Source organism: Eptesicus fuscus, chromosome 16 (genome assembly GCF_027574615.1).
Source record: "Eptesicus fuscus isolate TK198812 chromosome 16, DD_ASM_mEF_20220401, whole genome shotgun sequence".
NCBI lineage: Eukaryota > Metazoa > Chordata > Mammalia > Chiroptera > Vespertilionidae > Eptesicus > Eptesicus fuscus.
In genome coordinates this window covers 43,922,089-43,935,648 of record NC_072488.1, presented here as the reverse complement: position 1 = coordinate 43,935,648, position 13,560 = coordinate 43,922,089, and the positions used below count along the sequence as shown (strand labels likewise).

Here is a 13,560-nt window from a genome sequence, read left to right as displayed (position 1 = left end):
ATGTACTACCTGATTATAGTCCTATTCATATTTTTGTTTGCTATTTCACAGAAATATCATTTGACTGTAAAATGGTTTAATACCTCTCTTCATCTTTAGTTCCAATTCCCCTTTGTGTCATCTACCCACTCTCGCCCCAGCTCACTATCTCACTAGACTAAAAGAAGGACCAAGTTCATCTATTGTCTGGTACACCAATACTCCCCCTACTTTCCACAACCCTGCCAGCAGAAAATAGTCTTATGAAAATGAAAAGTTAAAGATGTAGCCCTGGCTGGTTTGGCTTGGTGGTTGGAGTATTGGCCTATAGACCGAAGGGTCCCGGGTTCTATTATGGTCAATGGCACATACTTTGGTTGCAGGCTCCATCCCTGGCCCTGGTCAGGGTGCGTACAAGGGGCAACCAATCTATGTATCTCTCTCACATCAATATTTCTCTCTCTCTCGTCTCTCCCCCTTCTTTCCATTCTGTCTAAAGATCAATGGAAAAAATACCTTTTGGTGAGGATTACCAAAAAAAAAAAAAGAAGTTAAAGATGTAGAAGAGAGAGACACACAAAAAGGTTCCATTCTAATTTCTTTTTGTATTTTTTTAAAATTTCTTTTATACTCTGGGGACTATGGGGAATATGAATAGTTTTCATAGTTGAAATAAGTAGTAGGTACTTCTCCTTTTTATTGTTTTTTTGTTTTTTTTTGTTTTCTTTTTTTTTTTTTGCATAGAGTAGAATCAAACCATGGAGGTATCTAGTTGGTGGAAGACCCAAAGTTTACTTCAGCCTACTGTACTGACCCTGCAGCATGCCAGGGCTAGTGCTGCCAGCTGTGCTCTGCTCAAAGGCACTGTCACAAGTCATGTAGATGAGTTCATTTGAATCATAGTTCCATTTAGTTATATGACCTAGAAAAAATAATTTTATTTTTGTTATAATAAAACTAGAGGCCCGTTGCACGAAGATTCGTGCAAGAATAGGCCTTCCTTCCCCTGGCTTCGCTCCCAGCCGCCCCAGAGCCTGCAAGTCCTGGCTCCTGGCCGGAGTGCCACTCTTGTAGCTCCCTCCACCCCTCCTCCCCGTCATAGCAGGCTCCATGCTTGCATATGCAAATTAACCCGCCATATTTGTTGGGTTAATTTGCATATTCACTCCTGATTGGCTGATGGGTGTCGCGGAGGCACAGTCAATTTGCATATTTCTCTTTTATTAGTGTAGATGGAACTAACAATTATTCCCGCTTAATTTATTTCTGCAGGTTGCTGGGAAGATAATGTAAGAACATGAATTGCGAAGTGCTTTACAAACTTTAATTCTGTGTAGATAATAATAGTTATTCTTCCTATTCTCCCCTCAAAGTAATTAATAGATTACTTTAATCTTACCAGCACTGTCGCCTTTAAGGTTCTTTTCTTTAAAAAAAAATTTTTATTGATTTTTTACAGAAAATAAGGGAGAGGGATAGAGAGTTAGAAACATCGATGAGAGAGAAACATAGATCAGCTGCCTCCTGCACACTCCCTACTGGGTATGTGCTCACAACCAAGGTACATGCCCTTGACTGGAATTGAACCTGGGACCCTTGAGTCCACAGGCCGATGCTCTATCCACTGAGCCAAACCGGTTAGGGCTAAGGTTCTTTTCTATAAGAAAAGAGAAATAGTATTAACTAAAGAATATGAAATTTTCACAATAACTCTGTGAGTTAGAAGTTATTATTAACATTTTACAGGTAAAAACACAGGCTTAGAGAAGTTAAAAAGTGTTCTCAAGATCAAAAATTTGTACATTGTTAATCCCTTGGTTTCTCTGACTTTAGTGCCCATGTTTTTTCTTCCATAGACTAATATAATTTAATGTACTGCAATCTAGTCCAACATCTCTCTGTTCATCATGCCTAATTTGGAAACTTTTTCTTGCCATTTCAGTTATTCTTATTCTTTTAGTGGGGTTTATTTAATTTATTTGGCTGTTACTTAAGGCTAGGCATTATGCTAAACACTATTGGTTTTTTTCTCTTAGTCTAGTCTTTTTTAAACAGAAGAAAACATGTGTTTAAAATAGAGTGACAAGAGCTCCTACAGAGAGTAGGAGGAATACAGATGTTCTGGGTAATCAGAGAAGGCTTCATAGATGAAGTAGTACCCCTGCTTTAAAATGCCTTTTGTAGAATGCAGATGGCCTCTGCTATCATGCCTTTTGTTTTTCTTGTACCAGCAGATTCATACTGAGCCATTCATCCTGGGGTGAGTAGTCAAATGATTCATACATGTGCTTGCTATTTTCCAGCTTGTCCAGATTATTATCAATACAACACACTTGGAGAAATCCTGTAAGTACTTGGAAGAATTCATCACCAATATTACTAATGTGCTTCCAGAGACAGTCCATACTAGTAAGCTGTATGGCACCACGACTTTTAAGGTGAGAGGCCCTGCAGCAGGCAGGCATAATCTGGGCTATTCTACCTAGCATGGCTTTGTTTCTTCCAGGTTGCATAACAGTATGCTATCCTTTTATCCCTTTTCCGTATTTGTTGGTACCTTTCCTTGAGAGTAGATTTAAGAGAAGAAATCAAATTTGATTCCCATTGCTTATTACATTTTATAAAAGATAAAAATTGTTGGAATTATCATCTCTTTTTGTTTATAAGAAAAAAAAATGAAGAAGATCCTGAATTGCCAAAGCAATCTTGAGAAAGAACAAAGCAGGAGGCATTATGCTTCCCAATTTCAAATTATATTACAAAGCTGTAGTAATCAAAACAGTATAGTATTGGCATAAAAATAGACACACAGGTCAATGGAACAAAATAGAGAGCCCAGAACTAAACCCATGCATATAAGGTCAATTAATTTTCAACAAAGGAGCCAACACTCTTAAGATGGGGAAAGGACAGTATCTTCAAGAAATGGTGTTGGCAAAATGGGACAGTCACATGCAAAAGGATGAAACTGGACCCCTATCTTACACCATACACAAAAATCAGCTTAAAATAGATTAGAGAGACTTGAATGTAAGGTTGAAACTAGGAAAGTTAGAGAAAAAAACAGAGGGAGAAAGCTCCTTGATATTGGTTGTAGCAGTAATTTTTCATTTGACACCAAAAGCAAAAGTAAAGCAACAAAAGCAAAGATAGACAAGTGGGACTCCATCAAGCTAAAAAGCTTCTGCATAGTAAAGGAAATCATCAGTAATATGAAAGAGCAACTGATGGAAAGGGAGAGAATATTTGTAATTCATTTATATGATAACGGGTTAATATCCAAAATATATAAAGTACTTTCACCACTCAGTAGCAAAAAAAATTCAAACAACCCAATTAAAATATGGGCAGAGGAACTGAATAAACATTTTTCTAAAGAAGACATAGAAATGGCCAACAGGTAATTGCAAAAGCTGTTCAACATCACTAGTCATCAAAGAAATGCAAATGAAAACAACAATGAGATAACACCTCACACCTGTTAGAATGGTTGTCATCAAAAAGAAAGAGATAACAAATGCTGACAGGCATGTGGAGAAAACCCTTGCATACTGTTGGTGGGACTGTTAACTGGTACAGCTACTATGGAAAACAGTATGGAAATTTTTCAAGAAATTAAAAATAGAACTCTCATATCCCACGATCTCACTTCTGGGTGTATATTCAAAGAAATCAAAAACATCTTCGAGAGATATCTATACTTCCATTTTCATTGCAGAATTATTTGCGATAGCCAAGACATGGAAACAACCTAAGTGTCCATCAACAGATGAGTGGGTAAAGAAAATGTGGTATATGTATACAAAGAAATATTATTTAGTCATGAAAAATAAGGAAAACCTGCCACTGTGACAACATAGATGAATCTTGAGGCATTATGCTAAGTAAAATAAGACAGACAGAGACTGAAAAATACTGCATGGTATCACTTATATGTGGAATCTTTTTAAAAAAAGTCAAACTCACAGACACAGAGAGTAGAAAAGTTGTTGCCAGGGACTGAGAGAAGTAGAAGTTGTTAAAAGGGTACAAACTTTCAGCTATAAGATGAATAAGGTTTGAGGATCTATTATAAAATGTGGTGAATATAGTTGATAATACTGTATTATATAACTAAAATTTGATAAGAGAATAAAATATAAACGTTTTCATTAAAAAAAACTATGTGAGGAGATGAATGTATTGACTAACTAGATGTGGGTATTCTTTCACAATATACAGCATACTTACTAGAGGCCCAATGCACAAAATTTGTTCTAGGGGCCCAGCCCTCACAGCCCCAGCTGCCTCGAGGCCCCATGGCCTCGCCCACTGGTCATTCCAGAAGGTCGTTGGAGAAGGTCATTCTGCCGTCCAGTCTAATTAGCATATTAGCTCTTTATTATATAGGACTAGGGGCCCAGTGCACAAATTCATACACCTTGAAAGGAACTGTGGGCTGCAAGGCTGTGGTGGGCACAGGGGCGGGTCTTGGCCCATCCTCCGCGCCCCCACCAGGCCTCTCCTGCTGCGGCTCTTGGTCCCCTGTCTGCCGTCAGCCCCGCTCTCGCCACTGCCGCTTCCACGCGTTGACGGCATTGGCCCCGCCCATACCTGCTGATGGTGTGGAGTGATGGGGCCCGTGCCAGCAGAGTGGGTGTGAGTGGGGCCATCGCCGGCAGCAGGTGTGAGTGCCAGGCGGGACCATGGCGCATGAGAGCACCGAATTTTAAGTAACCACCAGAGGCTCGCCCTGATGACAGTGACTGGCGCCCCGCCTTGGTCTGGCGCCCCTGCTCACCTGCTCCACCATCTCGCTGCAGCCAACACCCGCCATTTCCGCAGGCGGCCCCTGGTGGTCACACATCATAGTGACGGGTTGTTCGGTTGTTTTGCCATTCCGACTATTTGCATATTAGCCTTTTATTATATAGGATATCAAATCACCACATGTCCATTTTATTTTAAAGAGCTTATAATTTTATTTTCAGTAGTACCTCAATAAGACTGAAAAGGGATAAAGGATAAAAATGAGGTGGTCAACCACAAAATATTCTTTAGTAGGTCAGCTGCTAGATGAGTTACATGTTCAAGGTGTGACCATGGCTTGTTTCAAATTACCTATAAAATTGCCTAAAACAAAGTTTATTATTCATATTATGTGTGTATCATTACTTATAAACTTTTCAATAACTTTTTATTATGTTAATATTGATACTCTTTTGGTGAGGAAAAGGCTTATTTAATACAGAGGCTGGCATGGCTCAGTGGTTGAGCGTAGATCAATGCACCAGGAGGTTGATGGTTTGATTCCCAATCAGAGCACATGCCCATGTTGCAGACTCGATCCCCAGTTAGGTGGTGTGAAGGAAGCAGCCAATCAATGTTCCTCTCTTACCAATGTTTCTGTCTCTCCCTTTCCCCTCCCCTCTATCTCAAAAAATCAGTAAAAACATAAATAGGCCCCAAGAATGATTATGGAAATATGACAGGAGCTTTTAGAATGTTTTCCCTCGATTTACTATGGAAGCCAAAATATCTCTAGGAGAAAAAATGTGTGTGTGTGTGTGTGTGTGTGTGTGTGTGTGTGTGTGGTGGTGGCGGGGGGTGGCTATAGTTAAGTGTTCAGCAGAGAATAAAGCATTAGAGAAAACGTGAGGATCATTTATAGTTGTGTATCATATGGGTAATATGTAATAGGTTCTTCTACTCTTCCCCTAACCTATCTCAATATTTTTTATTTCAAGGGCTTTTCAGACTATGGTCAGATGTCCTCTCAGAGAATGGCTTGTATATTTTGTTGTTGCTTTAGCATTAAAATCGCTGAGGGGAAATTAAAGGCAGACGGGAAGCCATAGGGGTTGAGCAGCCAGTTAAGTGCTTAGTAAAGGAGAGGTTCTGGAGACCATGAAAGGTCATGTCGACAGTGCTTATTGGAAACACGGGTTGCGTAAAACACATTGAAAGTTTATTTTTACCAGGATCGTTTCAGACCAGCTAACTCAGAACTCAGTGTAAACATGGCAATTATAACAGCTACATGTTGTGTATTTTCCTAAGCTACTGTTTCCAGAAAACTTTCCCTTGCAGATGGAAATCTTTATGCTGAAAAGGGGCAAGAAGAATTAGAAGGTCTTCAAGGTATTTTCTTGCAGTGTTCCCTTTTGTTGCCATATGCGTCATAATTAAGCTGGCATTCATTGTTTTCCTTATTCATAAGAATGTCTTCATTCCCTTACAAAATAGAATGAAGGTATTTATTCATTTACTCTATCACAAATATTGTTTGTATCCTTACTATGCAATAATGTGTTAGATTCTTAGAGAAAAAAAGAATTCTTAGTCCTTAGAGTTTATAATCTACATGGACGACAGAGCCTGTAAGTTCTATACAGAACAATGTGAGAAGTACTAGGATAATACAATATATACATTAAATCCCTCATTGATTCTACAAGTTTCTATAAAGCATCCACTACATACCAGGCAATTTATAGGTATGAACTAAATAAACAAGTCTTATATGCTAGTTGATAAATGGGGATTATAGTTCATAAGCATACACACAAAAAATCTAATTTAATGTCAGGGAGTGCTAAGAAGTAGGAAGAAAAATAAGTGACCTGAATGAAATGAGAATGGAATCATTTGACTTTCTGATAGCATTTTGGTCAGAAGGAGCAGCACAATAGTAGGCATTGGTGTGTTCAAGGAGTATCAAGGAGGTCAGTCTGGCAGTGATGTGTCTATCATTGGTGGTAGGAGTGGTAAGAAATAAGATAGGAGTCAGATAATTTCTAGCCTTGTAGATCATAGGAAATACATAAGATTTTATCCTGGAATGAAATTTGAGGCCATTAGAAGATGGAAGTGATGGTGATAAACTGATTTATATATTGATGGATAACATTGGTTACTGTGTGGAAAGCAAATACATGGTGGATCAGTAGGGTTGAAGAAGAGAGCCCAATTTGGAGATTATTGCAGCAGTCTAGGTAAGAGATAGTGTTCACTTGAATTACAGTGGTGGGGATGGAAATGGTCAGAAATATTTTTAAAAGAAGAGATGGCAAGTTTATTGTTGGATTGGATATGGGGTTATAAGAGAAAGAGTAGAGTCTAAGATTTTTGAACGAAGCAAATTTAGTTCAATGATTAAAAAAAACACGAAACAGTAACCACAAAAAATTATCTGCACAATTAAAGGTAAAAGTAAAGAGAAGAAAGCAAGGATGACTAATGTTAGAATATTGTCTAAAATTATTCACAAATAGTTCAAATGAGAAAAAAAAAAGTATGAGCATTTAAAAAGATACTACAAAAGGAAGTTATAAGTCAACATCTCTTCCTCCTAACATCTCTTAGAAGGACCCTCTATCAGTAATTGACAAATGTGGGAGGCAGAATATCAGTAAGGAGATAGTTGAACTGAATGGTACAATCAATCAACTGGGTCATGTTGAATACTTTATCTAAAAACAGTGAATGCACATTTTTCTCAAGATATTAAGGACAGCCGAAACCGGTTTGGCTCAGTGGATAGAGCTTCGGCCTGTGGACTGAAAGGTCTCAGGTTCGATTCCGGTCAAGGGCATGTACCTTGGTTGCGGGCACATCCCCAGTAGGGGGTGTGCAAGAGGCAGCTGGTCGATGTTTCTCTCTCATCGATGTTTCTAACTCTCTATCCCTCTCTCTTCCTCACTGTAATAAATCAATAAAATATATTTTAAAAAGAGATATTAAGGACATTCACAAGACAAACCATGTTCTAGGTCAGTGGTCGGCAAACTGCGGCTTGCGAGCCACATGCGGCTCTTTGGCCCCTTGAGTGTGGCTCTTCCACAAAACACCACGTGCGGGCGTGCACGTACAGTGTGATTGAAACTTCGTGGCCCATGTGCAGAAGTCGGTTTTCGGCCTGGGCGAGTCTATTATGAAGTGGTTCTAACGCCGAGCCACACTCAAGGGGCCAAAGAGCCACATGTGGCTCGTGAGCCGCGGTTTGCCTACCACTGTTCTAGGTAATAATACACACCATAACAAATTTTAATGAATAGAAATCATATAAAGCTTGCTCTCAGATCACATAGAATTAACCTATGGAAATAATTAACAGAAAGATAGCAGAACATTTCCCAAATATTTGGAGATAACCAACACACTTCAAAATAACACCTGGGTCAAAGAAAAAGTCTTAAGAGAAATTAAAGAGTATTTCCAATTGAATGAAAATAAAATACGGTTTTTCAAAATTTGTGACATCAGTGAAAACAGTGCTTAGAGAGAAATGAATAGCATTGATTGTATATATTTGAAAAGAATAAATTTCTAATATCAATCATCTAAGCTCCTACCTTAGGAAACTAGAAAAATAGAGCAAATTAAATGCAAACGAATCTTTAAAAAATGAAAAAAATTAGAGCAGAAATTAGAATGGAAAATCCAAAGAGAAAATTGGTGAAACCAAACACTGATTTTTAGAAAAATCCATAAAATTAAACCTTGAGCCAGGCTAAGAATAAAATAGAGAATATACAAGTACTAATATAATAAATGAAAGAGGAGCCATCACTACTGATTCCATGTACATTAAAGAGTAATAAAGGAATATTGTGAATAACTCTATACCTATAGTTTGATAGTGATGAATAAATGTGGGGTGATGGATGTGCTAATTGATGTGGGGAATCCTGTTCCGATGTATACTTATATCTAATCCTTCCATTGTACATTCTGAGATATCTTACAATTTTGTCAATAATACCCTACTAAACCTGAAAAAATTCTACCAGATATTTAAGGAAGAAATTATACCTTTTCTCTACAATATTTTCTAGAAGTAGAGGCAATACTTCCTTACTCACTGTTTGAGGCCAGGATTACTCTCACATCATCCAAACATTTCAAGAAAGGAAATCTACAAACCAATATCTCTTATGAATATAGATGTAAAAATACTCAGCAAAATATTAACAAATCGAATTCAACATGTATCAGAAGCATACACAGTTGACTCTTGAACAGTTGTGGGGGTTATGGGCGGACCCCCTGCATAGTTAAAAATATGTGTTATAACTTTTGACTCACCAAAAACTTAACAACTAACAGCTTACTGTTGACCAGAAACCTTAAACATAAACAGTCAATTAACACATATTTTGTATGTTATATGTATTATTACAATGAAGTAAGCTAGAGAAAGGAAAATGTTATTAAAATCATAAGGAAAAGAGCCAAAACCGGTTTGGCTCAGTGGATAGAGCGTCGGCCTGCGGACTGAAGGGTCCCAGGTTCGATTCCGGTCAAGGGCATGTACCTTAGTTGCAGGCACATCCCCAGTAGGGGGTGTGCAAGAGGCAGCTGATCGATGTTTCTCTCTCATCGATGTTTCTAACTCTCTATTCCTCTCTCTTCCTCTCTATACAAGATCAATAAAATATATTTAAAAAAAAATCATAAGGAAAAGAAAACGTATTTCTAGTATTTATTGGGGAAAAAATCCACATTTAACTGGACCCAAACAGTTCAAGGGTCAACTGCACAGTACAACCAAATGGGACTTATTTCAACTGCAAGGCTCATTCAACATTCAGAAATCAATTAATATAATCCATCACATCAGTGGGCTAAAGAAGAAAAATCAAACAATAATTTCAGTAGATGCAGAAAAAGCATTTGATAGTATCCAACATCTATTCATGATAAAACCTCTCAACAAACTAGAGTGGAAATTTCCTAAACTTGATAAAAACATCTTCAGAAGTTGTATAGCTAACAACATACTTGATAGTGAGAAACTAGAAGCTTTCCTCCTAAAATCAGGAAGAAGGAAGGGATCCCATCTATCCAGCATCCGATAAGACAGGAAATATAAGATCTACAGATTGAGGAGTTAGAAATAAAACTGACTTTGTTTGCAGATGACATGGTTGTCTATGTTGAAAATATGAAAGAATTGACAACAACAACAAAGAAAACACTTTTCACAGACTCTACCAGAACTGATAACCGTCTATTAACCTTGTATCCTCAACCTTGCTATAGTCTACCAGAACTGATAAGTGAATATAGCAAGGTTGAGGATACAAGGTTAATATACAGAAGTCCTTTGCTTTCTTTTTTTACTAGTAACAAACAGCTAGAATTAGTCATTAAAACACAATATCATTTACATTAACATAAAAAAGAGAGAAATATGTATAACTCTAAAAAATAAGGTTTGTGTGAGGAAACCTATAAAACTGATGAAAAGAAATCAAAGAAGAATGATCTAAATAAATGGAAATATGTCATTTATGGATAGGGAACACTCAATACTTTATCAAGGTATCAGTTCTTCCCAACTTGATCTACAGATTTGACACAATTGCAGTCCAAATTTCAGCAAGTCATTTAGTGTATATTGGAGAAAGGAGTCTTTTTAATAAGTGGTGTTAGAACATCTGGACATCCACATGGAAAAAAGGGAAAAAATGAATCTAGACAAAGATCTTACACTTTTCACAAAAATTAATTCAAAATGGATCACAGACTTACATGCAAACACACAAAACTATAAAATGCCTAGAAAATCTTGGTGACCTTTCATTTGGCTATGACTTTTTAGCTAAAACAGCAAAAACATAATCCACCAAAGGTAATATTAAGTTGGACTTCATTAAATTGAAAACTTCTGCTCTGGGAAAGACTTTCTTAAGAGAATGAGAAGACAAGCCACAGACTGGGAGTAAATATTTGTAAAATGCATATCTAATAAAGGACTTATATCCAAAATATACAGAGAACTGGTAAAACTCAACAACAAGTAAACAACCCAATTTGAAAATGGGCAAACGATCTGAACAGACACCTCATGAAAGAATGGAGAGGGAATTTTAAATTAAAACGAGATACCACTACACAACTATTATAATGACTGACAGCACCAAATGCTGGCGCAATAGCAGCTCTCAGTCATGCCATTTTCGAAAATGGTTGGTCAGTTTCTTACAAGGTTAAACATAGTTAGTCTTGCCGTGCAATCCACCAGTCATGCTCCTTGGTATTAACCAAGTGAGTTGAAAACTTAAGACAACAACAACTACTTACACATGAATGCTTGGAAAAGGTTTTTTCATAGTTACCAAAACTTGAAGCTACAATGATGTCCTTCCAGAAATGAATGGATAAACAAACTGACACATCCTGAGCGTGGAATGTTCTTCAGTTATGAAAAGGAATGAACTGTCAAGCCATGAAAAGACATGCAGGAAGCCTGAATGCACATTGCTAAATAAAAGAAGCCAATCTGAAAAGCTACATCTATTCAACATCCTACTCAGTCATACACTATACCGTACAATTCCAAGTATATGACACCCTGGAAAAGGCAAAGTTATACAGAAAGTTAAAAGATCAGTGGTTGCCAGGATTCAGGGGATGAGCGAGGGAGGGATGAGTAGGTAGAGTTGAGTGGATTTTTAGGGCAGGGAAACTATTCTTTATGATACTGTATAGTGAATACATAACATGCATTTCTTAGAAGCCATAGAACTGTACAATATAGAGTAATCCCTAATTCAAAACTATGGACTTTAGTTAGTAATAAATTATCAATATTGGTTCATCAATTGTAATAAATGTACCACACTAATGCAAGATGTTTTAATAGGGGAAACAGTAGGAGTAAAATAGGGAGGCAGTATATGTGAATGTTCTGTACTTTCTGCTCAGTTTTCTTTAAGCCTAAATTTCTAAAATATAATGTTTATTAATAAAAGAAAATACTTCATAAAATGGGAATTCCAGGACAGTTGATTATCATACAAGTTCATTGTCATGCTTGTAGATTATTATATAAATACTAGAGGCCCGGTGCATGAAATTTGTGCACTTGGGGGGTGGTCCCCCAGCCTGGCCTGTACCCTCTCACAGTGTGGGAGCCCTGCAATTGATTGCCCCAAAGAGGAGGTCCTGCCCACCATTGGGGCTCCTCAATAGATTTCTCCAAAGAGGTAGGCCTGAGCCGGGGGTCCCGCCTCCGTGGCGGGCGCAGGGCCACGGGAACCCCGGTGGAAGACACTCAGAGCGGCCGCGGGGCCCCGCTGTGTGTGCAGCCATCTTATGACAGCATGAGGGCATCACGGCGTAATGGCAGCAGGACCACCTAGCCTTTTATTAGTAAGATGTAAAGAACTAAGCACAGAAAGGTCCATGGAAACATTGTTCATGTAAGTCAACATAATAAATGCCTATATTATAATATGTAAATGCACTGCAAAATTTGTACCATTAAAAAGGTGAAACTGGACAGAGTGATATTACAGGAAGGGAGGATCTTGGAGTCCTAGAAGAGATGAAAGGGAATAGAATCCTGAGAGTGAGTGTAATTTTGAACAGAGATATGAAAGTGAAAAAGGATGCACATAGCTAAGGACAGTGCCAGTTTTTCTTTTTGGTGAAGCAAAAAATAGCTTGTCCTGCAGACACAAAATAGAACATATTTCACTGTCCTTTTGAAAAAAGAAAAATTCATGGAATATTACTTAATATTCCCAATTCTATTATGTAGTGGATAGGTGTGCAATGTTTCCAAGCAGAAATTTCTGCTATGCTTATATTAAAAGTCTGAATGATTTTAAAAATGTCATATTTCACAGGATGCCAGACATGCAGCTGAAGAAGAGATTTATACCAACTTAAATCAGAAGATTGACCAGTTTCTCCAGCTGGCCGACTATGATTGGATGACAGGAGATTTGGGAAACAAAGCTAGTGACTACTTAGTAGACCTCATTGCCTTTCTACGTAGCACCTTTGCTGTATTCACACACCTTCCTGTAAGTGACAGTTGCTTTACTTTACCCATTATATAGAAAAATGTTCTCTTAAAATTGAGTTTGGTGAAGAATGTTTGTCTGTTTCTGGAAGCTCTTTAGATTATAAAAGCTCACTCTGTAATTATCATCCCTTAACAAGATTTAGAGATCTCTTCTATTATTTTTTCATTTACTTTTACATTTTCTTTATTCTGAAAACAGTCCCTAACATTATGTCTACTTATATTCCTTCCAACTTAAGGGTAATTAGTGCAAACACATAGTGAATGCCTTGGTGGAAATAGAAGAGAAATTTAGGAGTTAGGATTTCAGATATGTATTTTTTAGTCCTAGAATGTCCATTTAATTTTTTTATAATATCAATTTTTCTGCTAAGAGTCTCCATCTTTTTATTTAACTTTTCTCTTTTCCTCGAGCTATGTAATCACAGACATTTTAAAGTCATTGTTTATAAATGCTAATGTGTACCTTACCTACATATTGGTAGATTTCTTTCTGATCCCTTTTTTTTTTCTTGGTTATTGGTAACATTGCCCTATCTCTACTAACTACTTTCTGGTTGACGTAAAACCCTGTGTTTAAAATATGTAGAGGGTTTTGGTGGTATCATCTCCCACCAGGTTTGGTTTACTTTTTTTCTTTATTAAGTAGGTAGAATGGGTGGGTGAGTTGTGGTTTGAGCCTCATCACCTTAATCCAATCATAGGCTGATTTGGATCAAGCTAGGATTGCAGTTGTGTGTATCTTTGGTTTGCTCCTGTTGATAGAATGTGGTTCTTCAGTG

General features: G+C 37.5%; 1 protein-coding gene across 3 annotated transcripts in view; it reads left to right on the top strand.

Annotated features, from left to right (window-relative positions):
* EXOC6B (exocyst complex component 6B) overlaps positions 1–13,560 on the top strand; it is a 506,048-nt gene that overhangs the window by 287,514 nt on the left and 204,974 nt on the right. For all 3 annotated transcript variants that reach the window (XM_054728545.1, XM_008147458.3, XM_054728546.1), the window contains 2 exons: positions 2,283–2,417; positions 12,597–12,776. In XM_054728545.1, coding sequence (XP_054584520.1) covers positions 2,283–2,417; positions 12,597–12,776 — 315 coding nt within the window. The remainder of the gene's footprint in view (positions 1–2,282; positions 2,418–12,596; positions 12,777–13,560) is intronic.